The sequence below is a fragment of the Oncorhynchus keta genome, chromosome 21, assembly GCF_023373465.1.
Source record: "Oncorhynchus keta strain PuntledgeMale-10-30-2019 chromosome 21, Oket_V2, whole genome shotgun sequence".
In the NCBI taxonomy this organism is placed as follows: domain Eukaryota; kingdom Metazoa; phylum Chordata; class Actinopteri; order Salmoniformes; family Salmonidae; genus Oncorhynchus; species Oncorhynchus keta.
This window is the reverse complement of record NC_068441.1, coordinates 48,946,963-48,974,952: the sequence shown is the minus strand read 5'-3', so window position 1 is coordinate 48,974,952 and position 27,990 is coordinate 48,946,963. Positions and strand designations below refer to the sequence as shown.

Below are 27,990 nucleotides of genomic sequence, written 5' to 3'. Positions count from 1 at the left end.
TCTCTCTGGTCTATCTGGTCTCTCTGGTCTCTATCTGGTCTTTCTGGTCTCTCTGGTCTCTCTCAGGTTTCTATCTGGTCACTATCTAGTCTCTATGGTCTCTATCTGGTCTCTCTCAGGTTTCCATCTGGTCTCTATCTGGTTTCTATGGTCTCTCTCTGGTCTCTCTGGTCTCTATCTAGTCTCTATCTGGTCTCTATCTGGTCTCTCTGGTCTCAATCTAGTCTCTATCTGGTCTATCTGGTCTATCTGGTCTCTCTGGTCTCTATCTGGTCTCTCTCAGGTTTCTATCTGGTCACTATCTAGTCTCTATGGTCTCTATCTGGTCTCTCTCAGGTTTCTATCTGGTATCTATCTGGTCTCTATGGTCTCTCTCTGGTCTCTCTCTGGTCTCTCTCTAGTCTCTATCTAGTCTCTCTGGTCTCTCTCTGGTCTCTATCTGATCTCCCTGGTCTTTATCTGGTCTCACTCTGGTCTCTCTGGTCTCTATCTGGTCTATCTGCTATCTCTGTTCTTTTTGGATCTCTCTCTGGTCTCTCTGGTCTCTATCTGGTCTCTCTGGTCTCTATCTGGTCTCTATCTGGTCTCTATCCCATCTCTCTCTGGTCTCTCTGTGGCCTTGCTTGTCTCTCTCTGGTCTCTAACTGATCTCTATCTGGTCTCTCTCTGGTCTCTCTCTAGTCTCTATCTAGTCTCTCTGGTCTCTCTCTGGTCTCTATCTGATCTCCCTGGTCTTTATCTGGTCTCACTCTGGTCTCTCTGGTCTCTATCTGGTCTATCTGCTATCTCTGTTCTTTTTGGATCTCTCTCTGGTCTCTCTGGTCTCTATCTGGTCTCTCTGGTCTCTATCTGGTCTCTATCTGGTCTCTATCCCATCTCTCTCTGGTCTCTCTGTGGCCTTGCTTGTCTCTCTCTGGTCTCTAACTGATCTCTATCTGGTCTCTCTCATCTCTATCTGGTCTCTATCAAGTCTCTATCTGGCCTCTATCTGGTCTCTATCTAGTCTCTATCTGGCCTCTATCTGGTCTCTCTGGTGTCTTTCTGGTCTCTCTCTGGTCTCTCTGGGCTCTCTCTGGTCTCTATCTGGTCTCTATCTGGTCTCTATCTGGTCTCTGTCTAGTCTCTCTGGTCTCTCTCTGGTCTCTATCTAGTCTATATCTGGTGTCTCTCTGGTCTCTCTCTGGTCTCTCTGGTCTCTATCTGGTCTCTATCTCATCTCTATCTGGTCTCTGTGGTCTCTCTCTGGTCTCTCTCTGGACTCTATCTGGTCTCTATCTGGTCTCTCTCTCTGGTCTCTCTGCTCTCTCTGCTCTATCTGGGCTCTCTCTGGTCTCTCTGGGCTCTCTCTGGTCTCTATCTGGACTCTCTGGTCTATCTGGTCTCTCTGGTCTATCTGGTCTCTCTGGACTCTATCTGGACTCTCTGGACTCTATCTGGACTCTCTGGTCTATCTGGTCTCTCTCTCGGATCTCTATCTGGTCTCTCTGGTCTCTCTCTCTCTGGTCTCTATCTGGTCTCTCTCGGGTCTCTTTCGGGTTTCTTTCTGGGCTAGCTAGTCTTTATCTGGTCTCTCTCTGGACTCTATCCAGTCTCTCGGGTCTCTCTGGTCTCTACCTAGTTTCTCGGGTCTCTCTGGGCTCTCAGGTCTCCACAGTCTCTATTTGGTCTCTCTGGGCTCTCAGGTCTCCATGGTCTCTATTTGGTCTCTCTGGGCTCTCAGGTCTTCATGTTCTCTATTTGTTGTCTCTGGTCTCACTGGTCTCTCAGGTCTCTCTGGTCTCTCTCTGGTCTCTAACTGGTCTCTATCTAGTCTCTATTTGGTATCTCTCATCTCTATCTGGTCTCTATGGTCTCTATGGTCTCTATCTGGTCTCTTACTCCACAGCTCTCTCTGGTCTCTCTCTCCTCACATGTACAGTACAGAGCTTACAGCTCTCTCTCTCTTTCTCTCTCTGAGTTTATTTTCCTGCTCTTTATGAGTTATTTCTCTGGTTCTCCACACCTCACAGCTCTCTCTCTCTCTCTCTCTCTCTCTCTCTCTCTCTCTCTCTCTCTCTCTCTCTCTCTCTCTCTCTCTGTCCCCACTCTCTCCTAGTAGTGATGGCTTGCTTCTGCCCTGAAGAGTACACTCCTGGATGGGTGTGCTATTGACTGTTTGTCAGGCTTTCTCCAGTCCCCTGCTGGTTGGGCCTGGATGGGTGTAGTGTTATGATGTGGAGTTTTGTATTCTGCTGCCTCACCCTGCACATCTTATTTGTGTGCATGTTTGCAAAGTGTTTACTATGCGTTATGTACAGTGGGGGAGGGGTAACATCAAACACAAAGAATGTCAGTCTTTTTTGTTCTTCCAGATTCCGGACTGCTGTACAGCAACAGTGATCCCTCATTATGATAAAAGACAACTGTGTTACTTTTCTTACTGTGCTGAATGTCATAGTATGTAATATTTTAAGAAATATAAAGTATCCCTTTAGGGTCAGGAGGCTAACATAGTGTTGGTGTGGTTAGACCCAGGGACGGACATAGTGATTTGGAGGCAGCACCAGGTACAGTATGTGAACTGTATTATCAGGTGGAACAGAAAAGCTCGTAGGGTAAGAGTTGAGTGACCCCCTGGCTAGGGGATTTCATTATAAATGATATTTCTTATAATAACAGGTATCTAATCATGGAAAACATGAAGTGGTACCAGCTTCGAGTTGAGTTTGAGGGCCCTAGACTGTAACCGGCAGGGTAGCCTAGTGGTTAGAGCTTTGGACTCGTAACCAGAAGGTTGCAAGTTCAAACTCCTGAGCTGACAAGGTACAAATATGTTGTTCTGCCCCTGAACAGGCAGTTTACCCACTGTTCCTAGGCTGTCATTGAAAATATGAATTTGTTCTTAACTGACTTGCCTAGTTAAATAAAGGTAAAATATATATATATATTTTTTAACCGGATTATATTTGAATATATCTGAAATGTAACATTTCACTGTGCTTTAAAAGTTCAGCCTGTATCCTGAGGCTAAATGGGAAGTGTAAGTGGTATAATTATAGTGTGGAGATAACTGTATGTTTAAACACAATGCAGAACATTGCTCCTTTCACAGTCTAACACCGAGTGTGATGAAACTACCAGGTCACACTGTTAATATAAGACTCATCCAAACTGGGAAATGCGTACCTTTTTAGAGATATGTATATATTGTGGCAAGATCAAGGGTGTAGGGTTTCCACATCACCAAGTTCAACAACAAAACAGGCACCAGTAGCACAAATAGAAGGAAAAGGGGAAGTTTATTAGGGGTTTTCATACACTGGGGAAGAGGGGGAAACACACAAATCACATCAATCAAATGTATTTATATAGCCCTTCGTACATCAGCTGATATCTCAAAGTGCTGTACAGAAACCCAGCCTAAAACCCCAAACAGCAAGCAATGCAGGTGTAGAAGCACGGTGGCTAGGAAAAACTCCCTAGAAAAGGCCAGAACCTAGGAAGAAACCTAGAGAGGAACCAGGCTATGAGGGGTGGTCAGTCCTCCTCTGGCTGTGCCAGGTGGAGATTATAACAGAACATGGTCAAGATGTTCAAATGTTCATAGATGACTAGCAGGGTCAAATAATAATAATCACAGGTCAGCACCTCAGGAGTAAATGTCAGTTGGCTTTTCATAGCCGATCATTCAGAGGAGCTCTACCTCTCCTGCTGTCTCTAGAGAGTTGAAAACAGCAGGTCTGGGACAGGTAGCACATCCGGTGAGCAGGTTATCCAAAGTGTAATAAATACCATGCTCAAAGGGATATTCAATGTCTGCTTTTTTTCTACCAATAGATGCCCTTCTTTGCGAGGTATTGGAAAACCTCCCTGGTCTTTGTGGTTGAATCTGTGCTTGAAATTCACAGCTCGACTGAGGGTCCTTAAAGATAATTGTCTGTGTTCGGCACAGAGATGAGGTAGTCATTAAAATAGCATGTTAAACGTTATTATTGCACACAGAGTGAGTCCATGCAACTTATTATGTGACTTGTTAAGCAACTGTTTACTCCTGAACTTATTTAGGCTTGCCATAACGAAGGGGTTGAATACTTACTGACTCGAGACATTTCAGCTTTTAAGTTTTTATTAATTTGTTTAAAAAAATAGATAAACATATTTCCACTTTGACATTATGGGGTAGTGCTACTAGGCCAGTGACAGAAAATGGAAATGTAATCCATTTTAAATTCAGGCTGTAACACACGAAAATGTGGAAAAAGTCAAGGGGTTTGAATACTTTCTGAAGGCACTGTATATCTGTTCTCTTCTTCCCTGGGTGTTTTGGTTTTTGATATACCAAGGTTTTATTGGTTGTGTTGAGGTTGATATAGTGAGGTTGTGTTGAGGTTGATATAGTGAGGTTGTGTTGAGGTTGATATAGTGAGTTTGCATTGGTTGTGTTGAGGTTGATATAGTGAGGTTGTGTTGAGGTTGATATAGTGAGGTTGTATTGGTTGTGTTGAGGTTGATATAGTGAGGTTTTATTGGTTGTGTTGAGGTTGATATAGTGAGGTTGTATTGGTTGTGTTGAGGTTGATATAGTGAGGTTGTGTTGAGGTTGATATAGTGAGGTTTTATTGGTTGTGTTGAGGTTGATATAGTGAGGTTGTGTTGAGGTTGATATAGTGAGGTTTTATTGGTTGTGTTGAGGTTGATATAGTGAGGTTTTATTGGTTGTGTTGAGGTTGATATAGTGAGGTTGTATTGGTTGTGTTGAGGTTGATATAGTGAGGTTGTATTGAGGTTGATATAGTGAGGTTGTATTGGTTGTGTTGAGGTTGATATAGTGAGGTTGTGTTGAGGTTGATATAGTGAGGTTTTATTGGTTGTGTTGAGGTTGATATAGTGAGGTTGTATTGGTTGTGTTGAGGTTGATATAGTGAGGTTGTATTGGTTGTGTCAAGGTTGATATGGTGAGGTTGTATTGGTTGTGTTGATGTTGATATAGTGAGGTTGTATTGAGGTTGATATAGTGAGTTTGCATTGGTTGTGTTGAGGTTGATATAGTGAGGTTTTATTGGTTGTGTTGAGGTTGATATAGTGAGGTTGTATTGGTTGTGTCGAGGTTGATATAGTGAGGTTGTATTGGTTGTGTTGATGTTGATATAGTGAGGTTGTATTGAGGTTGATATAGTGAGTTTGCATTGGTTGTGTTGAGGTTGATATAGTGAGGTTGTATTGAGGTTGATATAGTGAGGTTGTATTGGTTGTGTTGAGGTTGATATAGTGAGGTTGTATTGGTTGTGTTGAGGTTGATATAGTGAGGTTGTATTGAGGTTGATATAGTGAGGTTGTATTGGTTGTGTTGAGGTTGATATAGTGAAATTGTATTGAGGTTGATGTGCTGAGGTTGTATTGCTTTTGTTGAGGTTGATATAGTGAGGTTGTATTGAGATGGATGTGTTGAGGTTGTACTGAAGTTATATTGAGGTTGATACACTGAGGTTGTTGTGAGGTTATGAGGTTGATACAGTAAGGTTATTTTGAGGTTGATACACAGTCTGATGGTGTGTTGAGGTTGATACTCTGATGTTGTGTTGAAGTTGATACTCTGATGTTGTGTTGAGGTTGATACTCTGATGTTGTGTTGAGGTTGATACACAGTCTGATGTTGTGTTGAGGTTGATACACAGTCTGATGGTGTGTTGAGGTTGATACTCTGATGTTGTGTTGAGGTTGATACTCTGATGTTGTGTTGAGGTTGATACACAGTCTGATGGTGTGTTGAAGTTGATACTCTGATGTTGTGTTGAGGTTGATACACAGTCTGATGTTGTGTTGAGGTTGATACACAGTCTGATGTTGTGTTGAGGTTGATACACAGTCTGATGGTGTGTTGAAGTTGATACTCTGATGTTGTGTTGAGGTTGATACACAGTCTGATGTTGTGTTGAGGTTGATACTCTGATGTTGTGTTGAGGTTGATACACAGTCTGATGTTGTGTTGAGGTTGATACACAGTCTGGTGGTGTGTTGAGGTTGATACACAGTCTGGTGGTGTGTTGAGGTTGATACTCTGATGTTGTGTTGAGGTTGATACACAGTCTGATGGTGTGTTGAGGTTGATACTCTGATGTTGTGTTGAGGTTGATACACAGTCTGGTGGTGTGTTGAGGTTGATACTCTGATGTTGTGTTGAGGTTGATACACAGTCTGGTGGTGTGTTGAGGTTGATACTCTGATGGTGTGTTGAGGTTGATACTCTGATGTTGTGTTGAGGTTGATACACAGTCTGATGGTGTGTTGAGGTTGATACTCTGATGTTGTGTTGAGGTTGATACACAGTCTGATGGTGTGTTGAGGTTGATACTCTGATGTTGTGTTGAGGTTGATACACAGTCTGATGGTGTATGGTCTCCAGCTCATAGGAAAGAGGGTGTAGGACTCAAAGGGATAATCATGTGGAACAAGAAAAGGATGCTCCATTTCAGAAATGTACAGCAGGGATGTAAATTCAGGGTTTAACTGCTCCCCAAAGCATCTTATCTAACAGTTATTGGAAACTTGAAAACCAGTTTTCATTCTAGACTGTCTATGGTAGAGAGATCAGAGATCAGTTACAAATGACTGACACAGATAATAGAAGGAAGTGATACTTGTGAAATTAGTTTCTGTTCATCTCAGTTTGAAAGGACTGTTTCTTAGTCTATCTTTCTTAGAGAGGGATTTGTTGTTTCCATCAGTTTGAAAGGACTGTTTCTTAGTCTATCTTTCTTAGAGAGGGATTTGTTGTTTCCATCAGTTTGAAAGGACTGTTTCTTAGTCTATCTTTCTTAGAGAGGGATTTGTTGTTTCCATCAGTTTGAAAGGACTGTTTCTTAGTCTATCTTTCTTAGAGAGGGATTTGTTGTTTCCATCAGTTTGAAAGGACTGTTTCTTAGTCTATCTTTCTTAGAGAGGGATTTGTTGTTTCCATCAGTTTGAACTGACTGACTGGTTTTTCTCCTCAACAAAATGACTAAAAGTACAATCTTCAGGCATTGTCAACAAAAACACAATGAAGCTCTGAACATTCACTGTAGCTCATTTGGTTTCCTGGAGTTTCTAGTGTTGCTATAGAACATTTCCTACTTTCCATTTCTCCCCCTTCGGTCTCATGTCATGTTGTGTTCTCATTAGAACACAGTCAGTTGAGCGATCAGGCTTCATTTTGCCTCAGTCCTTCACTGTCGCGTTGAATGCCTTGTCACTGTTACAGCATTTAGATTAGAAAGACAGTGAGTCTCTCATAGAAGCAGGAAAAGGCATGGGTCCCTTTTACCATCTGTACTATAAACATAGGTATACTGTTTATATACCTAGACATCAGGTAGCCTGGAATACACTCTGACTATCACTGTTTTTTTTTTACTATTGTTTCACTTCATTGTTAATTCCAGGCTAGGGTCATAGCTTTCAATCTGGTTGTGTATGTCTTGTTTATTGCCTTTCTTGATGCCTGTTAGCGATAGATACTGAATGTGTTAAATTGCCAATCTGTGATGTTTACAGACGTTTTGAAAGTTGTTAAAATGTGGGAGTAGACCTTTAAAAAGGTAAACAGTAACTCGGAGGTAAAGAGGTGTCTTGTCTTTCTACTGCAGACTCCATGATAGATAAACTCAGAGCGAACAATAATGTATTCAACAAGGAAATGTCTTTAATCTAGGTTCAATTATATACTGAATAAGCAGGAAGTACACATTGTTTATGTTCAGCATGATGAAAGCACAAGTAGCAGACAAACTGTATAATATATACAAATCATGTAAAAATGTAAATTGATTTACAGCATATATTCAATGATATTATACACCTCATTTTATGAAATCTGAACGTGATTTGTGTGTGCGTGCGTGTGTGCCTTTCATTCACAAATGTAATTCAGAGTAGCGTTCTACCAGAATATATCAACAATATTCAGACTATTATCAACATACTGTTAACTTCCAAAATAAAGAAAACATCAATTGTGTTAATAGGAAGTTAGGCCACCAGCCGCCAGAACAGCTTCAATGAGCCTCGGTATAGATTTGTCTGGAACTCTATTGGAGGGCTGCGAACACCATTCTTTCAGGAGAAATGTGTAAAACGTTGTCTCAGGTGTCGCTCTAGAATCTCCCATAAGTGTTCAATTGGGTTGAGATCTGGTGACTGAGACGGCCATGGCATATGGTTTACATCATTTTCCTGCTCATCAAACCATTCGGTGACGGGGGGCGTTGTCATCCTGGAGGAGACCACTCCCATCAGGATAGATCTGATTCACCATAGGTTGAAGGTGGTCACTCAGAATGGCTGTGTATTTATTGGTGTTTACCGTTCTCTCTAAGTGGTTGAGTGGACCTAAGCCATGCCAGGGAAATGCACCCCACACCATAACGGAGCCACGAGATCCACCCTCATTTACTGAAATGTTTCCTTTTTTTGGCAGTTACATGTAGTTCGCATTGCAGAGAGTATTAAAATATCTCACAGATCCAGTTGGTTGACTTGTGACATTCCTCGTTGTTCCACTCCCCTGGGTCTGATGAATGGTGGAAAAACGCCACACAGTCCTGGTCGGCCCCTAAAGAGCTGCTGGGCTTTCCAGTCTTCCAATACCTGCAGAATAAACAGAGAATCAGACTGGCCACTCTCCAGTCAGGGAATTTTAATTGACACAGAAGTCTTACGCTGTGGTCAGTGGTGTGTCGTCCACCCATTTCCAGGTTCCCTCAGTGTCAACGTTCGTCAGACCGATCCAGGTCTCATTCCCCGGTCCGTATAATCCATTGATAAATGTCTGTTGTTACGGCAGAAAGACAGGATTGTTAATAAAAAGTCTACACTGCACACACACACACGCACACACACAGCTCGCACACACACGCACACACGCACACACACAGCTCGCACACACGCACACACATGCACACACATGCACACACACGCACGCGCACACACACACACACACACACACACACACACACACACACACACACACACACACACACACACACGTACGCACACACACACACACACGTACGCACACACACACACCTGTTCCTCTCTGCTGTTTATGATCACCAAGTGTGCTCCTCTCTCGTTGCAGTCCTTTCTGCTCTCCTCCCAGGTTTTAATCACGGTGGTGGTGTAGTAACAGCTAGAGCCAGATGTCTGCCATCCTTCAGGACAGGGTCTCCCTAGAAATATCAAGATTACATTTTTTTTCTTCTAATTTTTACATTAATTTTTACTTTCAATAGAAAAAAATGCAACATATAAGGAAATACAAATATTTTCTCAAATATATATATAATATATATTTTTAACCTTTATTTAGCTAGGTAAGTCAGGAAAGAACATATTCTTATGTACAATGACAGCCTACACCGGCCAAACCCGGACGGCGTAAGGCCAACTGTGCGCCGCCATATGGGACTCCCAATTACGGCCAATTGCGATACTGCCTGCATAAATTGTTAGCCGCATATTATATGATACAGACAGTACTTTCCAATGTACTGTAAACTGACATTTTACTGTTAATCTTTTTGTTTAGATTTTCTATCTTCCTTTGTAGCTGGTCTCTCTCATTAGCCAGGTTGCTATTACTGGTTTGTAGCTGGTCTCTCTCATTAGCCAGGTTGCTATTACTGGTCTGTAGCTGGTCTCTCTCTTTAGTCAGATGAATGCGACCAGTGAAGACAGTTACGGATTATTACCTGCAGGAGTACCATGAACTTCCAACTCACACAGAGTGAGCCATTCCGACCTGCCAGGGATAACCACAACAACGTAGCGACCCTCCATCTCATTGCACTGGAAGGTGTGGGACTCTCCTGCTGGGATGTGGGAGATGACGGCACATCTGAGCGAGAGAGTAAGAAAGATGGAGAGACAGATATGGAGTGAAAGGGAGAGAGAAAGAGATGAGATAATCAGAGTGATTTAAGACGTTCTATAATGTAGCATAACATATTCTGACTCTGTTAAGTATGAAGCCACAGAATAGCTACAGTAGCATGGATGAAGACCAATGTATCAGAAAACCTTAGAGACAGGTCATAAAAATGTACCAACATCTATGTGTCACCTGGAGTTGTTGATGCCGTTGTTCTCCAATGAGTTACCGATGCGGATCTCAGCACCATCAAGCCTCTCAGGACAGCAGTCTCCTCTGTTGGTGAGGGTGACATCTGTTATTCTGTACACATTCAGCAGGTCCACTCTCCACCACGGGTTTCTGTCTTTCAGAGTGTGGGTGCAGGATCCATAGTGTGTGTTTCTTTTCCCATCGATGGCATCGTAAGCGTTGCGATTTTCATACAGTGATGACTGAGTGGCCACTCCATTCAACGCCACATTTCCTACAGGTCCATTCAATGCCACATTTCCTACAGGGTCATAGCGAAGAATGTTTGAATAGAGAAAGTACCTGTTTGATTGTTGTAAGCATAGCCTGCGGTTGACAGGACTTTTTGAAGATTAGGGCCCTGTTGAATTAGGGACCTCTGAATAAATCACCAGCTGACAAGGAAGGAGAGGAGGATACCTGAGGATGAACTGAGAACAGAGAAACTAGAAAATGTACATTTCCAAATTAAAATGCGCATGCTTGCTAGCTTGTATTTGTGTTTGTTAAATACGTTATAGTAATGATAGTGACTGCAGTAGTAATGGTAATGACTGGTTATAATTGAAAAAGTAGTTTGATTAATTGAGTGATTGATTTATTTATAGCCTGAACAAGTGATAATTGATGTGGTGTCTGTATCTTTAAAGGTTCAAAAGATACTAATACTGTTGGGGTGATTTTATGCTAATTTAAGCAACTTTAAATAGTTATAATTTATAAATATTTGTAAAATGTTAAAGTTGATTTTATTTTTGTAGCTGGAATGGTTAAATTGCAGTAGCATTTAAAATGTCTCCCACCGTGTATAGTTGACATTGTGTCCTTAAAATGTTATGCAAATTATTGTGGCTTGATATCGCAAAAGTTTCACTTGAAACATTTCTGAATCATTATGTTTTAGAGTGCTACGTCCTTTATTTACTTCCACAGAGTCAGATGAACTCATGGAAAACAGTTTCATGACTCTGCGTCCTGTGTGAAGGAAGTTAGAGTTAGTTTTGCGAGCCAATGCTAACTAGCGTTAGTGCAGTGACTGGAAGATTGCAGGTAGAGTAGCTAACGCTAGAGTACCTGTATCTTGAGATACTGCTGTTTTAGTAACCACAACACCTACTTTCTCTTAAGTTTTACAAATATTCAACATTTTGACCATTTTCCCAACAGCTTGGACAAAAACTTAGAGCATATGAAATCTGAAATCAGAACAGAAATATGTTCAACCAATCAAGTTATAGCACTGGGGGAGCATATAAAACTGATTATGACGCACAACTAACCCATACCCACTAAACTAGCCCACTATAACAAAACCCCATTCACTAACCAAACTATAATAGCAACCATGCTTACTATAGCTAACCCATGGCCTACCTATCTAAAACATTCACTATTACTTCTGCAATGTACTGCTACTAGTACTTCTGGGCTGCTTACTACTACTACCTAGTCTCCCATTGAAGACTACTATCAACTATTTATAAACCAGTCCCTCCCTTTACTACACCGGCATCAATTCTTCAACACTAACAAACTTCTAAACGTCCTCCAGCATGCACCATCATATTTCTCTCCCCAAATATTAGCCATTTTGAGTAAAAATTTAGTAATCTAAGTCTAGTGGATGAAATAAGTAATCTAACTGTCTCAAAGTAATATAGTTGTTATTGTATTATGTAATACAGACAGTAATTTCCAATTGTTCAGTAAATTGAAGTGTTTCCTTTGATCTTCAGCTTTTCTGTCTCCCTCTGATGCTGGTCTCTCTCTTTAGTCAGGTTGTTACAACTGGTCTGTAGCTGGTCTCTCTCTTTAATCAGGTTGTTATAACTGGTCTCTAGCTGGTCTCTCTCTTTAGTTAGGTTATTATTACATATCTGTAGCTGGTCTCCCACTTCAATCAGGTTGTTATAACTCGTTCATCCAGAACGCCGCAGCCCATCTGGTGTTCAACCTTCCCAAGTTCTCTCACGTCACCCCGCTCCTCCGCTCTCTCCACTGGCTTCCAGTTGAAGCTCGCATCCGCTACAAGACCATGGTGCTTGCCTACGGAGCTGTGAGGGGAACGGCACCTCAGTACCTCCAGGCCCTACACCCAAACAAGGGCACTGCGTTCATCCACCTCTGGCCTGCTCGCCTGCCTACCACTGAGGAAGTACAGTTCCCGCTCAGCCCAGTCAAAACTGTTCGCTGCTCTGGCCCCCCAATGGTGGAACAAACTCCCTCACGACGCCAGGACAGCGGAGTCAATCACCACCTTCCGGAGACACCTGAAACCCCACCTCTTCAAGGAATACCTAGGATAGGATAAGTAATCCTTCTCTCCCCCTAAAAAGATTTAGATGCACTATTGTAAAGTGGCTGTTCCACTGGATGTCATAAGGTGTATGCACCAATTTGTAAGTCGCTCTGGATAAGAGCGTCTGCTAAATGACTTAAATGTAATGTAAATGTAAATGTCTGTAGCTGGTCTCTCTCTTTAGTCAGGTTGTTATAACTCGTCTGTAGCTGGTCTCTCTCTTTAGTCAGGTTGTTATTACTGGTCTGTAGCTGGTCTCTCTCCTTCATCAGGTTGTTATAACTGGTCTGTAAGCTGTCTCTCTCTTTAGTCAGGTTGTTTTAACTGGTCTGTAGCTGGTCTCTCTCTTTAGTCAGATGAATGCGACCAATGAAGACAGTTACGGATTATTACCTGCAGGAGCCATGAACTTCCAACTCACACAGAGTGAGCCATTCCGACCTGCCAGGGATGACCACAACAACGTAGCGACCCTCCATCTCATTGCACTGGAAGGTGTGGGACTCTCCTGCTGGGATGTGGGAGATGACGGCACATCTGAGCGAGAGAGTAAGAGAGATGGAGAGACAGATATGGAGTGAAAGGGAGAGAGAAAGAGATGAGATAATCAGAGTGATTTAAGACATTCTATAATGTACCATAACATATTCTGACTCTGTTAAATATGAAGCCACAGAATAGCTACAGTAGCATGGATGAAGAACAATGTATCAGAAAACCTTAGAGACAGGTCATAAAAATGTACCAACATCTATATGTGTCACCTGGAGTTGTTGATGCCGTTGTTCTCCAATGAGTTACCGATGCGGATCTCAGCACCATCAAGCCTCTCAGGACAGCAGTCTCCTCTGTTGGTGAGGGTGACATCTGTTATTCTGTACACATTCAGCAGGTCCACTCTCCACCACGGGTTTCTGTCTTTCAGAGTGTGGGTGCAGGATCCATAGTGTGTGTTTCTTTTCCCATCGATGGCATCGTAAGCGTTGCGATTTTCATACAGTGATGACTGGTGGCCACTCCATTCAACGCCACATTTCCTACAGGTCCATTCAACGCCACATTTCCTACAGGGTCATAGCGAAGAATGTTTGAATAGAGAAAGTACCTGTTTGATTGTTGTAAGCATAGCCTGCGGTTGACAGGACTTTTTGAAGATTAGGGCCCTGTTGAATTAGGGACCTCTGAATAAATCACCAGCTGACAAGGAAGGAGAGGAGGATACCTGAGGATGAACTGAGAACAGAGAAACTAGAAAATGTACATTTCCAAATTAAAATGCGCATGCTTGCTAGCTTGTATTTGTGTTTGTTAAATACGTTATAGTAATGATAGTGACTGCAGTAGTAATGGTAATGACTGGTTATAATTGAAAAAGTAGTTTGATTAATTGAGTGATTGATTTATTTATAGCCTGAACAAGTGATAATTGATGTGGTGTCTGTATCTTTAAAGGTTCAAAAGATACTAATACTGTTGGGGGTGATTTTATGCTAATTTAAGCAACTTTAAATAGTTATAATTTATAAATATTTGTAAAATGTTAAAGTTGATTTTATTTTTGTAGCTGGAATGGTTAAATTGCAGTAGCATTTAAAATGTCTCCCACCGTGTATAGTTGACATTGTGTCCTTAAAATGTTATGCAAATTATTGTGGCTTGATATCGCAAAAGTTTCACTTGAAACATTTCTGAATCATTATGTTTTAGAGTGCTACGTCCTTTATTTACTTCCACAGAGTCAGATGAACTCATGGAAAACAGTTTCATGACTCTGCGTCCTGTGTGAAGGAAGTTAGAGTTAGTTTTGCGAGCCAATGCTAACTAGCGTTAGTGCAGTGACTGGAAGACTGCAGGTAGAGTAGCTAACGCTAGAGTACCTGTATCTTGAGATACTGCTGTTTTAGTAACCACAACATCTACTTTCTCTTAAGTTTTACAAATATTCAACATTTTGACCATTTTCCCAACAGCTTGGACAAAAACTTAGAGCATATGAAATCTGAAATCAGAACAGAAATATGTTCAACCAATCAAGTTATAGCACTGGGGGAGCATATAAAACTGATTATGTCGCACAACTAACCCATACCCACTAAACTAGCCCACTATAACAAAACCCCATTCACTAACCAAACTATAATAGCAACCATGCTTACTATAGCTAACCCATGGCCTACCTATCTAAAACATTCACTATTACTTCTGCAATGTACTGCTACTAGTACTTCTGGGCTGCTTACTACTACTACCTAGTCTCCCATTGAAGACTACTATCAACTATTTATAAACCAGTCCCTCCCTTTACTACACCGGCATCAATTCTTCAACACTAACAAACTTCTAAACGTCTTCCAGCATGCACCATCATATTTCTCTCCCCAAATATTAGCCATTTTGAGTAAAAATGCAGTAATCTAAGTCTAGTGGATGAAATAAGTGATCTAACTCTCTCAAAGTAATATAGTTGTTATTGTATTATGTAATATAGACAGTAATTTCCAATTGTTCAGTAAATTGAAGTGTTTCCTTTGATCTTCAGCTTTTCTGTCTCCCTCTGATGCTGGTCTCTCTCTTTAATCAGGTTGTTACAACTGGTCTGTAGCTGGTCTCTCTCTTTAATCAGGTTGTTATAACTGGTCTGTAGCTGGTCTCTCGCTTTAGTCAGGTTGTTATAACTGGTCTGTAGCTGGTCTCTCACTTTAATCAGGTTGTTACAACTGGTCTGTAGCTGGTCTCTCTCTTTAGTCAGGTTGTTATGACTGGTCTGTAGCTGGTCTCTCGCTTTAGTCAGGTTGTTATAACTGGTCTGTAGCTGGTCTCTCACTTTAATCAGGTTGTTACAACTGGTCTGTAGCTGGTCTCTCTCTTTAGTCAGGTTGTTATAACTGGTCTGTAGCTGGTCTCTCTCTTTAGTTAGGTTATTATTACATATCTGTAGCTGGTCTCCCACTTCAATCAGGTTGTTATAACTCGTCTGTAGCTGGTCTCTCTCTTTAGTCAGGTTGTTATAACTCGTCTGTAGCTGGTCTCTCTCTTTAGTTAGGTTATTATTACATATCTGTAGCTGGTCTCCCACTTCAATCAGGTTGTTATAACTCGTCTGTAGCTGGTCTCTCTCTTTAGTCAGGTTGTTATAACTCGTCTGTAGCTGGTCTCTCTCTTTAGTCAGGTTGTTATTAGTGGTCTGTAGCTGGTCTCTCTCCTTCATCAGGTTGTTATAACTGGTCTGTAAGCTGTCTCTCTCTATAGTCAGGTTGTTATAACTGGTCTGTAGCTGGTCTCTCTCTTTAGTCAGGTTGTTATAACTGGTCTGTAGCTGGTCTCTCACTTTAATCAGGTTGTTACAACTGGTCTGTAGCTGGTCTCTCTCTTTAGTCAGGTTGTTATAACTGGTCTGTAGCTGGTCTCTCGCTTTAGTCAGGTTGTTATAACTGGTCTGTAGCTGGTCTCTCACTTTAATCAGGTTGTTACAACTGGTCTGTAGCTGGTCTCTCTCTTTAGTCAGGTTGTTATAACTGGTCTGTAGCTGGTCTCTCTCTTTAGTTAGGTTATTATTACATATCTGTAGCTGGTCTCCCACTTCAATCAGGTTGTTATAACTCGTCTGTAGCTGGTCTCTCTCTTTAGTCAGGTTGTTATAACTCGTCTGTAGCTGGTCTCTCTCTTTAGTTAGGTTATTATTACATATCTGTAGCTGGTCTCCCACTTCAATCAGGTTGTTATAACTCGTCTGTAGCTGGTCTCTCTCTTTAGTCAGGTTGTTATAACTCGTCTGTAGCTGGTCTCTCTCTTTAGTCAGGTTGTTATTAGTGGTCTGTAGCTGGTCTCTCTCCTTCATCAGGTTGTTATAACTGGTCTGTAAGCTGTCTCTCTCTATAGTCAGGTTGTTATAACTGGTCTGTAGCTGGTCTCTCTCTTTAGTCAGGTTGTTATAACTGGTCTGTAGCTGGTCTCTCTCTTTAGTCAGGAGCCAGTCTATGTCATGGAAAGAGCAGGTGTTATTAATGTTCTGTACACTCAGTGTATAAAAGTAATGTAAACCTGTCACGCCCTGGTCGAAGTATGTATGTTTGTCTTCATTTATTTGGTCAGGCCAGGGTGTGACATGGGTTATTGTGGTACGTTTTTGTCATGGGGTTTTTGTGGGGTGTCGAGCATAGTCTATGGCTGCCTGAGGCGGTTCTCAATCAGAGTCAGGTGATTATCGTTGTCTCTGATTGGGAACCATATTTAGGCAGCCATATTCTTTGAGTATTTTGTGGGTGATTGTTCCTGTCTCTGTGTTAGTTGTCACCAGATAGGCTGTATAGGTTTTCACGTTCCGTTTGTTGATTTTGTATTGTTCGTGTTTTTGTCGTTCAATAAACATGTATGGAAATGACCACGCTGCATTTTGGTCCGACTCTCCTTCGATGGAAGAAAACCGTAACAAAACCTTACTTGATGATGAATGCGACCAGTGAAGACAGTTACGGATTATTACCTGCAGGAGTACCATGAACTTCCAACTCACACAGAGTGAGCCATTCCGACCTGCCAGGGATGACCACAACAACGTAGCGACCCTCCATCTCATTGCACTGAAAGGTGTGGGACTCTCCTGCTGGGATGTGGGAGATGACGGCACATCTGAGCGAGAGAGTAAGAGAGATGGAGAGACAGATATGGAGTGAAAGGGAGAGAGAAAGAGATGAGATAATCAGAGTGATTTAAGACGTTCTATAATGTACCATAACATATTCTGACTCTGTTAAATATGAAGCCACAGAATAGCTACAGTAGCATGGATGAAGACCAATGTATCAGAAAACCTTAGAGACAGGACATAAAAATGTACCAACATCTATATGTGTCACCTGGAGTTGTTGATGCCGTTGTTCTCCAATGAGTTACCGATGCGGATCTCAGCGCCATCAAGCCTCTCAGGACAGCAGTCTCCTCTGTTGGTGAGGGTGACATCTGTTATTCTGTACACATTCAGCAGGTCCACTCTCCACCACGGGTTTCTGTCTTTCAGAGTGTGGGTGCAGGATTCATAGTGTGTGTTTCTTTTCCCATCGATGGCATCGTAAGCGTTGCGATTTTCATACAGTGATGACTGAGTGGCCACTCCATTCAACGCCACATTTCCTACAGGTCCATTCAACGCCACATTTCCTACAGGAACATAGCGAAGAATGTTTGAATATAGAAAGTACCTGTTTGATTGTTGTAAACATAGCCTGTGGTTGACAGGACTTTTTGAAGATTAGGGCCCTGTTGAATTAGGGACCTCTGAATAAATCACCAGCTGACAAGGAAGGAGAGGAGGATACCTGAGGATGAACTGAGAACAGAGAAACTAGAAAATGTAAATTTTCAAATTAAAATATGCATGCTTGCAAGCTTGTATTTGTGGTTGTTATATACGTTATAGTAATGATAGTGACTGCAGTAGTAATGGTAATGACTGGTTATAATTGAAAAATGAGTTTGCTTAATTTAGTGATTGATTGATTTATAGCCTGAACAAGTGATGATTGATGTGGTGTCTGTATCTTTAAAGGTTCAAAAGATACTAATACTGTTGGGGGTGATTTTATGCTAATTTAAGCAACTTTAAATAGTTATAATTTATAAATATTTGTAAAATGTTCAAGTTGATTTTATTTTTGTAGCTGGAATGGTTAAATTGCAGTAGCATTTAAAATGTCTCCCACCGTGTATAGTTGACGTGTATGTGTCCTTAAAATGTTATGTAAATTATTGTGGCTTGATATAGCAAACGTTTCACTTGAAACATTTCTGAATCATTATGTTTTAGAGTGCTACGTCCTTTATTTACTTCCACAGAGCCAGATGAACTCATGGAAAACAGTTTCATGACTCTGCGTCCTGTGTGAAGGAAGTTAGAGTTAGTTTTGCGAGCCAATGCTAACTAGCGTTAGTGCAGTGACTGGAAGACTGCAGGTAGAGTAGCTAACACTAGAGTACCTGTATCTTGAGATACTGCTGTTTTAGTAACCACAACACCTACTTTCTCTTAACTTTTACAAATATTCAAAATTTTGACCATTTTCCCAACAGCTTGGACAAAAACTTAGAGCATATGAAATCTGAAATCAGAACAGAAATATGTTCAACCAATCAAGTTATAGCACTGGGGGAGCATATAAAACTGATTATGTCGCACAACTAACCCATACCCACTAAACTAGCCCACTATAACAAAACCCCATTCACTAACCAAACTATAATAGCAACCATGCTTACTATAGCTAACCCATGGCCTACCTATCTAAAACATTCACTATTACTTCTGCAATGTACTGCTACTAGTACTTCTGGGCTGCTTACTATAGCTAACCCATGGCCTACCTATCTAAAACATTCACTATTACTTCTGCAATGTACTGCTACTAGTACTTCTGGGCTGCTTACTACTACTACCTAGTCTCCCATTGAAGACTACTATCAACTATTTATAAACCAGTCCCTCCCTTTACTACACCGGCATCAATTCTTCAACACTAACAAACTTCTAAACGTCCTCCAGCATGCACCATCATATTTCTCTCCCCAAATATTAGCCATTTTGAGTAAAAATGTAGTAATCTAAGTCTAGTGGATGAAATAAGCGATCTAACTGTCTCAACGTAATATAGTTGTTATTGTGTTATGTAATATAGACAGTAATTTCCAATTGTTCAGTAAATTGAAGTGTTACCTTTGATTTTCAGCTTTTCTGTCTCCCTCTGATGCTGGTCTCTCTCTTTAGTCAGGTTGTTACAACTGGTCTGTAGCTGGTCTCTCGCTTTAGTCAGGTTGTTATAACTGGTCTGTAGCTGGTCTCTCTCTTTAGTTAGGTTATTATTACATATCTGTAGCTGGTCTTTCACTTTAATCAGGTTGTTATAACTCATCTGTAGCTGGTCTCTCTCTTTAGTCAGGTTGTTATAACTGGTCTGTAGCTGGTCTCTCTCCTTCATCAGGTTGTTATAACTGGTCTGTAAGCTGTCTCTCTCTATAGTCAGGTTGTTATAACTGGTCTGTAGCTGGTCTCTCTCTATAGTCAGGTTGTTATAACTGGTCTGTAGCTGGTCTCTCTCTTTAGTCAGGAGCCAGTCTATGTCATGGAAAGAGCAGGTGTTATTAATGTTCTGTACACTCAGTGTATAAAAGTAATGTAAACCTGTCACGCCCTGGTCGAAGTATGTATGTTTGTCTTCATTTATTTGGTCAGGCCAGGGTGTGACATGGGTTATTGTGGTACGTTTTTGTCATGGGGTTTTTGTGGGGTGTCTAGCATAGTCTATGGCTGCCTGAGGCGGTTCTCAATCAGAGTCAGGTGATTATCGTTGTCTCTGATTGGGAACCATATTTAGGCAGCCATATTCTTTGAGTATTTTGTGGGTGATTGTTCCTGTCTCTGTGTTAGTTGTCACCAGATAGGCTGTATAGGTTTTCACGTTCCGTTTGTTGATTTTGTATTGTTCGTGTTTTTGTCGTTCAATAAACATGTATGGAAATGATCACGCTGCATTTTGGTCTGACTCTCCTTCGATGGAAGAAAACCGTAACAAAACCTTACTTGATGATGAATGCGACCAGTGAAGACAGTTACGGATTATTACCTGCAGGAGTACCATGAACTTCCAACTCACACAGAGTGAGCCATTCCGACCTGCCAGGGATGACCACAACAACGTAGCGACCCTCCATCTCATTGCACTGAAAGGTGTGGGACTCTCCTGCTGGGATGTGGGAGATGACGGCACATCTGAGCGAGAGAGTAAGAGAGATGGAGAGACAGATATGGAGTGAAAGGGAGAGAGAAAGAGATGAGATAATCAGAGTGATTTAAGACGTTCTATAATGTACCATAACATATTCTGACTCTGTTAAATATGAAGCCACAGAATAGCTACAGTAGCATGGATGAAGACCAATGTATCAGAAAACCTTAGAGACAGGACATAAAAATGTACCAACATCTATATGTGTCACCTGGAGTTGTTGATGCCGTTGTTCTCCAATGAGTTACCGATGCGGATCTCAGCGCCATCAAGCCTCTCAGGACAGCAGTCTCCTCTGTTGGTGAGGGTGACATCTGTTATTCTGTACACATTCAGCAGGTCCACTCTCCACCACGGGTTTCTGTCTTTCAGAGTGTGGGTGCAGGATTCATAGTGTGTGTTTCTTTTCCCATCGATGGCATCGTAAGCGTTGCGATTTTCATACAGTGATGACTGAGTGGCCACTCCATTCAACGCCACATTTCCTACAGGTCCATTCAACGCCACATTTCCTACAGGAACATAGCGAAGAATGTTTGAATATAGAAAGTACCTGTTTGATTGTTGTAAGCATAGCCTGTGGTTGACAGGACTTTTTGAAGATTAGGGCCCTGTTGAATTAGGGACCTCTGAATAAATCACCAGCTGACAAGGAAGGAGAGGAGGATACCTGAGGATGAAATTGAGAACAGAGAAACTAGAAAATGTAAATTTTCAAATTAAAATGTGCATGCTTGCAAGCTTGTATTTGTGGTTGTTAAATACGTTATAGTAATGATAGTGACTGCAGTAGTAATGGTAATGACTGGTTATAATTGAAAAAGTAGTTTGATTAATTGAGTGATTGATTTATTTATAGCCTGAACAAGTGATAATTGATGTGGTGTCTGTATCTTTAAAGGTTCAAAAGATACTAATACTGTTGGGGGTGATTTTATGCTAATTTAAGCAACTTTAAATAGTTATAATTTATAAATATTTGTAAAATGTTCAAGTTGATTTTATTTTTGTAGCTGGAATGGTTAAATTGCAGTAGCATTTAAAATGTCTCCCACCGTGTATAGTTGACGTGTATGTGTCCTTAAAATGTTATGTAAATTATTGTGGCTTGATATAGCAAACGTTTCACTTGAAACATTTCTGAATCATTATGTTTTAGAGTGCTACGTCCTTTATTTACTTCCACAGAGCCAGATGAACTCATGGAAAACAGTTTCATGACTCTGCGTCCTGTGTGAAGGAAGTTAGAGTTAGTTTTGCGAGCCAATGCTAACTAGCGTTAGTGCAGTGACTGGAAGACTGCAGGTAGAGTAGCTAACACTAGAGTACCTGTATCTTGAGATACTGCTGTTTTAGTAACCACAACACCTACTTTCTCTTAACTTTTACAAATATTCAAAATTTTGACCATTTTCCCAACAGCTTGGACAAAAACTTAGAGCATATGAAATCTGAAATCAGAACAGAAATATGTTCAACCAATCAAGTTATAGCACTGGGGGAGCATATAAAACTGATTATGTCGCACAACTAACCCATACCCACTAAACTAGCCCACTATAACAAAACCCCATTCACTAACCAAACTATAATAGCAACCATGCTTACTATAGCTAACCCATGGCCTACCTATCTAAAACATTCACTATTACTTCTGCAATGTACTGCTACTAGTACTTCTGGGCTGCTTACTATAGCTAACCCATGGCCTACCTATCTAAAACATTCACTATTACTTCTGCAATGTACTGCTACTAGTACTTCTGGGCTGCTTACTACTACTACCTAGTCTCCCATTGAAGACTACTATCAACTATTTATAAACCAGTCCCTACCTTTACTACACCGGCATCAATTCTTCAACACTAACAAACTTCTAAACGTCCTCCAGCATGCACCATCATATTTCTCTCCCCAAATATTAGCCATTTTGAGTAAAAATGTAGTAATCTAAGTCTAGTGGATGAAATAAGCGATCTAACTGTCTCAACGTAATATAGTTGTTATTGTGTTATGTAATATAGACAGTAATTTCCAATTGTTCAGTAAATTTAAGTGTTTCCTTTGATCTTCAGCTTTTCTGTCTCCCTCTGATGCTGGTCTCTCTCTTTAGTCAGGTTGTTACAACTGGTCTGTAGCTGGTCTCTCGCTTTAGTCAGGTTGTTATAACTGGTCTGTAGCTGGTCTCTCTCTTTAGTTAGGTTATTATTACATATCTGTAGCTGGTCTTTCACTTTAATCAGGTTGTTATAACTCATCTGTAGCTGGTCTCTCTCTTTAGTCAGGTTGTTATAACTGGTCTGTAGCTGGTCTCTCTCCTTCATCAGGTTGTTATAACTGGTCTGTAAGCTGTCTCTCTCTATAGTCAGGTTGTTATAACTGGTCTGTAGCTGGTCTCTCTCTATAGTCAGGTTGTTATAACTGGTCTGTAGCTGGTCTCTCTCTTTAGTCAGGAGCCAGTCTATGTCATGGAAAGAGCAGGTGTTATTAATGTTCTGTACACTCAGTGTATAAAAGTAATGTAAACCTGTCACGCCCTGGTCGAAGTATGTATGTTTGTCTTCATTTATTTGGTCAGGCCAGGGTGTGACATGGGTTATTGTGGTACGTTTTTGTCATGGGGTTTTTGTGGGGTGTCTAGCATAGTCTATGGCTGCCTGAGGCGGTTCTCAATCAGAGTCAGGTGATTATCGTTGTCTCTGATTGGGAACCATATTTAGGCAGCCATATTCTTGAGTATTTTGTGGGTGATTGTTCCTGTCTCTGTGTTAGTTGTCACCAGATAGGCTGTATAGGTTTTCACGTTCCGTTTGTTGATTTTGTATTGTTCGTGTTTTTGTCGTTCAATAAACATGTATGGAAATGATCACGCTGCATTTTGGTCTGACTCTCCTTCGATGGAAGAAAACCGTAACAAAACCTTACTTGATGATGAATGCGACCAGTGAAGACAGTTACGGATTATTACCTGCAGGAGTACCATGAACTTCCAACTCACACAGAGTGAGCCATTCCGACCTGCCAGGGATGACCACAACAACGTAGCGACCCTCCATCTCATTGCACTGAAAGGTGTGGGACTCTCCTGCTGGGATGTGGGAGATGACGGCACATCTGAGCGAGAGAGTAAGAAAGATGGAGAGACAGATATGGAGTGAAAGGGAGAGAGAAAGAGATGAGATAATCAGAGTGATTTAAGACGTTCTATAATGTACCATAACATATTCTGACTCTGTTAAATATGAAGCCACAGAATAGCTACAGTAGCATGGATGAAGAACAATGTATCAGAAAACCTTAGAGACAGGTCATAAAAATGTACCAACATCTATATGTGTCACCTGGAGTTGTTGATGCCGTTGTTCTCCAATGAGTTACCGATGCGGATCTCAGCACCATCAAGCCTCTCAGGACAGCAGTCTCCTCTGTTGGTGAGGGTGACATCTGTTATTCTGTACACATTCAGCAGGTCCACTCTCCACCACGGGTTTCTGTCTTTCAGAGTGTGGGTGCAGGATTCATAGTGTGTGTTTCTTTTCCCATCGATGGCATCGTAAGCGTTGCGATTTTTATACAGTGATGACTGAGTGGCCACTCCATTCAACGCCACATTTCCTACAGGAACATAGAGAAGAATGTTTGAATGTAGAAAGTACCTGTTTGATTTTTGTAAGCATAGCCTGTGGTTGACAGAACTGAGAACAGAGGAACTAGAAAATGTAAATTTCCAAATTAAAATGTGCATGCTTGCTCGCTTGTATTTGTGGTTGTTATATACGTTATAGTAATGATAGTGACTGCAGTAGTAATGGTAATGACTGGTTATAATTGAAAAATGAGTTTGCTTAATTTAGTGATTGATTGATTTATAGCCTGAACAAGTGATGATTGATGTGGTGTCTGTATCTTTAAAGGTTCAAAAGATACTAATACTGTTGGGGGTGATTTTATGCTAATTTAAGCAACTTTAAATAGTTATAATTTATAAATATTTGTAAAATGTTAAAGTTGATTTTATGTTTGTAGCTGGAATGGTTAAATTGCAGTAGCATTTAAAATGTCTCCCACTGTGTATAGTTGACGTGTATGTGTCCTTAAAATGTTATGTAAATTATTGTGGCTTGATATAGCAAAAGTTTCACTTGAAACATTTCTGAATCATAATGTTTTAAAGTGCTACGTCCTTTATTTACTTCCACAGAGTCAGATGAACTCATGGAAAACAGTTTCATGACTCTGCGTCCTGTGTGAAGGAAGTTAGAGTTAGTTTTGCGAGCCAATGCTAACTAGCGTTAGTGCAGTGACTGGAAGACTGCAGGTAGAGTAGCTAATGCTAGTGTACCTGTATCTTGAGATACTGCTGTTTTAGTAACCACAACACCTAATTTCTCTTAAGTTTGACAAATATTCAAAATTTTGACCACTTTCCCAACAGCTTTGACAAAAACTTAGAGCATATGAAATCTGAAATCAGAACAGAAATATGTTCTACCAATCAAGTTATAGCACTGGGGGAGCATATAAAACGGATTATGTCACACAACTAACCCATACGCACTAAACTAGCCCACTATAACAAAACCCCATTCACTAACCAAACTATAATAGCAACCACCTCTAAACGTCCTCCAGCATGCACCATCATATTTCTCTCCCCAAATATTAGCCATTTTGAGTAAAAATATAGTAATCTAAGTCTAGTGGATGAAATAAGCGATCTAACTGTCTCAACGTAATATAGTTGTTATTGTATTATGTAATATAGACAGTAATTTCCAATTGTTCAGTAAATTGAAGTGTTACCTTTGATTTTCAGCTTTTCTGTCTCCCTCTGATGCTGGTCTCTTTCTTTAATCAGGTTATTATAACTGGTCTGTAGCTGGTCTCTCTCTTTAGTCAGGTTGTTATAACTGGTCTGTAGCTGGTCTCTCTCTTTAGTCAGGTTGTTATAACTGGTCTGTAGCTGGTCTCTCTCTTTAGTCAGGTTGTTATAACTGGTCTGTAGCTGGTCTCTCTCTTTAATCAGGTTGTTATTACTGGTTTGTAGCTGGTCTCTTTCATCACGGGAATGCTGACCAGTGTCTAAGGGAACAGATAAAATATAAATTAATGATTATGTCACTGATCATTAAGAATGCTTCAGTGAAAACATACTAAACTTACAGTTGACACACATGCCTATGATCCCAGCCAGTAGGAGAATACACAGCAATCCAAGACACAACGCAGCAACTCCGAATGATCTCTTCCACCACTGAAAATGCACTGAATCACAAGAATGTTTCATACAATCTTTGCACCAACATTTATTGTTCATTTTAATTTTATTTTACAGAAATTCATTATTTGCTTTCAACTCAACCCCGCCACCATTAGACTCAAACACAGACAATGTGTGTGTGTGTGTGTGTGTGTGTGTGTGTGTGTGTGTGTGTGTGTGTGTGTGTGTGTGTGTGTGTGTGTGTGTGTGTGTGTGTGTGTGTGTGTGTGTGTGTGTGTGTGTGTGTGTGTGTGTGTGTGTGTGTGTGTGTGTGTGTGTGTGTGTGCGTTGATACCTGAATATTGAAAGCCATGTCTTGTTCTGGGCTTGACATACATGTTGTCATCAATATCCAAGATTTTCATTGTGCTGGAGTCATTGTCTTCTGTCTGTGTTTATATAGATTTCCTCAGATATCTTTACATATATGCTCAAATACGTATGTATCTTTCACTGCTTTAGGTGTACATTTAGAAAATACAATGCTTGCACATGACTAAATGTTTACTGAAGCGTACCAAAGCTTGTCCTCATAAACCGTTTAGACAAAAAACACTTGAGACAAAAAGTCACATGCCACATAAGCACACACAAACAGTCTGTTTCTCAGACCCCCAGTGACACATTAGGCAAAGAAAATAATCAGAATATGAATACAAAATAACAAACACAATGAAAAAAATTCTTACCATGTTCACAGTTAAATGGATAAATCCAAATATGCTGCACTGGTGTGTATTGAAGTAATATGGAGGGGCGGTCTGAGCTGGTGGCAATGACTCAATGGCTTATTTGCCATGTTCCCATAGTTGATTAAAGGCTAAAGTCTGATTGCAACACATGTTACTCAACACGTCCATGTGAGATTATTATTATTATTATTTTTTACCGTTTATTCATTTATGCTGCTTTGAAAGTTGATAAAGTTGTAAAACCACGTAGGAGACAAGGAATGTATAATATTCTGCTGGGATTATCCACACTACAGTACATTACTCTTGTATTTACAATAGAAAGACTGTCACAAAACCGCAACAACAACAAAAAAGCTTTCCATGAACATTATCTCATCAAGTTCCCCGATTTGGCGAAACATTAACCGTACTAAATTGCCTAATTGTTTTCCATGCAGGACATTGTTTCTAGTATTGCTATAGAACATTTCCTACTTTCCATTTCTCCCCCTTCGGTCTCATGTCATGTTGTGTTCTCATTAGAACACAGTCAGTTGAGCGATCAGGCTTCATTTTGCCTCAGTCCTTCACTGTCGCGTTGAATGCCTTGTCACTGTTACAGCATTTAGATTAGAAAGACAGTGAGTCTCTCATAGACGCAGGAAAAGGCATGGGTCCCTTTTACCATCAATGTATAGTAAAGAAAATTATACTATTGCGGACATCAAACATTCAGGCAGACTATGGAAGCTCTAGTCTGGAGCTACTAGTTCAATTATGTTCAGGAGCATTTCTGAACATGCCATACTAAATTATTTTATAAACTGCTAATGTTCCTGATGTCGACAGTTTGTGTTAGTTATATTAGTGCCTTACACTAGCTCCCATTTTCACCGCATGCAATTTAGTGAAGTTACAGTACTCATCGCTTTTACCTCAGATTGGTGATGGTTTGGTACCGTTTATTTTATCGTATGGGGATGTCGGTCGCAAGAAAGAAAGTTGTCATTTTCAAACTCTTATGGCAAGGGAAAATTGGGACGCTGTCTTTATAAAAGGCCACAAACAAACACAAGGATATAAATATTATTTGTATATTGATGTGAGTGTACATATACTAGCTAGCTAATTAGTTAGATCAACACATGAGACAACTGATCGACAGTGTCAAGATACATTCAGTGTGTTCCCAAAAGTCTTTACCCAGTAAGCAAAATTACATATTTTCCAGATGTTGAAGTTAGGTTCATTCTAGGTTCTGAATGAAAGGTGAAAAGATGTATGTTCAGGAAGTTTAAAATACGTATTTTACGGATGTTAAAAGTATGTATTTTCCCGACGTTGACAGTGAGTCTTTTCCTGATATTGGAATCAGGTTCATTTTCTGTTCTGAATGAATGTTGAAAATAATTTCTCAACTTTTTTACTGTACTGTTATGTGCTGTACTCTGTTGTGCTCTATGTTTACATTTGAGTAATTTATCAGATACTCTTACAGTTAGTGCATTTATCTTACAACACTAGCTGAGATTCAGGAGCTTGAGGATGTGTTGGCAAAGTTAATCAGGTGTGCTAGATCTGGAATAGATCAATTACATGGAATGGGGACCGGACCAAATCTAAACCAAACATACAGTATATGTCTCTGTTTGGGCCAAATCAAGGCCAGTCCAGATCGCACCAAATCTGAACCTAACATGGATGTCCAGAAATCAACGTGTGGGGATGAGATTCCCTAAAACACGCCATTTCGATAGAACTATGACTTTTCCCTAGCAGTGCTTTTAGAATCCCGTCCACGGACAATGATATTAAAGCCAGTCCGGACCGCACCAAACAAACAAGGCTGGTCCAGTTAGGACCGC

The 27,990-nt window shown here is 40.6% G+C and overlaps 2 protein-coding genes across 15 annotated transcripts; both read right to left on the bottom strand.

Annotated features, from left to right (window-relative positions):
* Window positions 1–7,640: 7,640 nt before the first annotated feature.
* Window positions 7,641–26,296, bottom strand: LOC118377339 (uncharacterized). 14 transcript variants are annotated; one of them, XM_052474096.1, is made up of 15 exons: window positions 26,141–26,295; window positions 25,747–25,840; window positions 25,355–25,456; window positions 24,995–25,273; window positions 23,533–23,806; window positions 23,160–23,305; window positions 20,403–20,703; window positions 20,030–20,175; window positions 17,273–17,573; window positions 16,900–17,045; window positions 10,079–10,379; window positions 9,708–9,853; window positions 9,043–9,185; window positions 8,676–8,785; window positions 7,641–8,604 (listed from the first exon to the last, which is right to left on the bottom strand). In XM_052474096.1, exons 1-15 carry the CDS (start codon window positions 26,141–26,143, stop codon window positions 8,463–8,465), a joined length of 2,634 nt encoding a protein of 877 aa, XP_052330056.1. In that variant the 5' UTR covers window positions 26,144–26,295; the 3' UTR covers window positions 7,641–8,462. The 14 variants fall into 14 exon arrangements, with proteins under 14 accessions (XP_052330056.1, XP_052330057.1, XP_052330059.1 ...); XM_052474097.1 differs by having other exon boundaries at window positions 10,079–10,352; XM_052474099.1 differs by having other exon boundaries at window positions 17,273–17,546.
* LOC127910405 (centromere-associated protein E-like) lies at window positions 13,487–16,893 on the bottom strand. The gene has a single exon (XM_052474111.1). It carries the CDS (start codon window positions 16,252–16,254, stop codon window positions 14,923–14,925), a length of 1,332 nt encoding a protein of 443 aa, XP_052330071.1. The 5' UTR covers window positions 16,255–16,893; the 3' UTR covers window positions 13,487–14,922.
* Window positions 26,297–27,990: the final 1,694 nt, after the last annotated feature.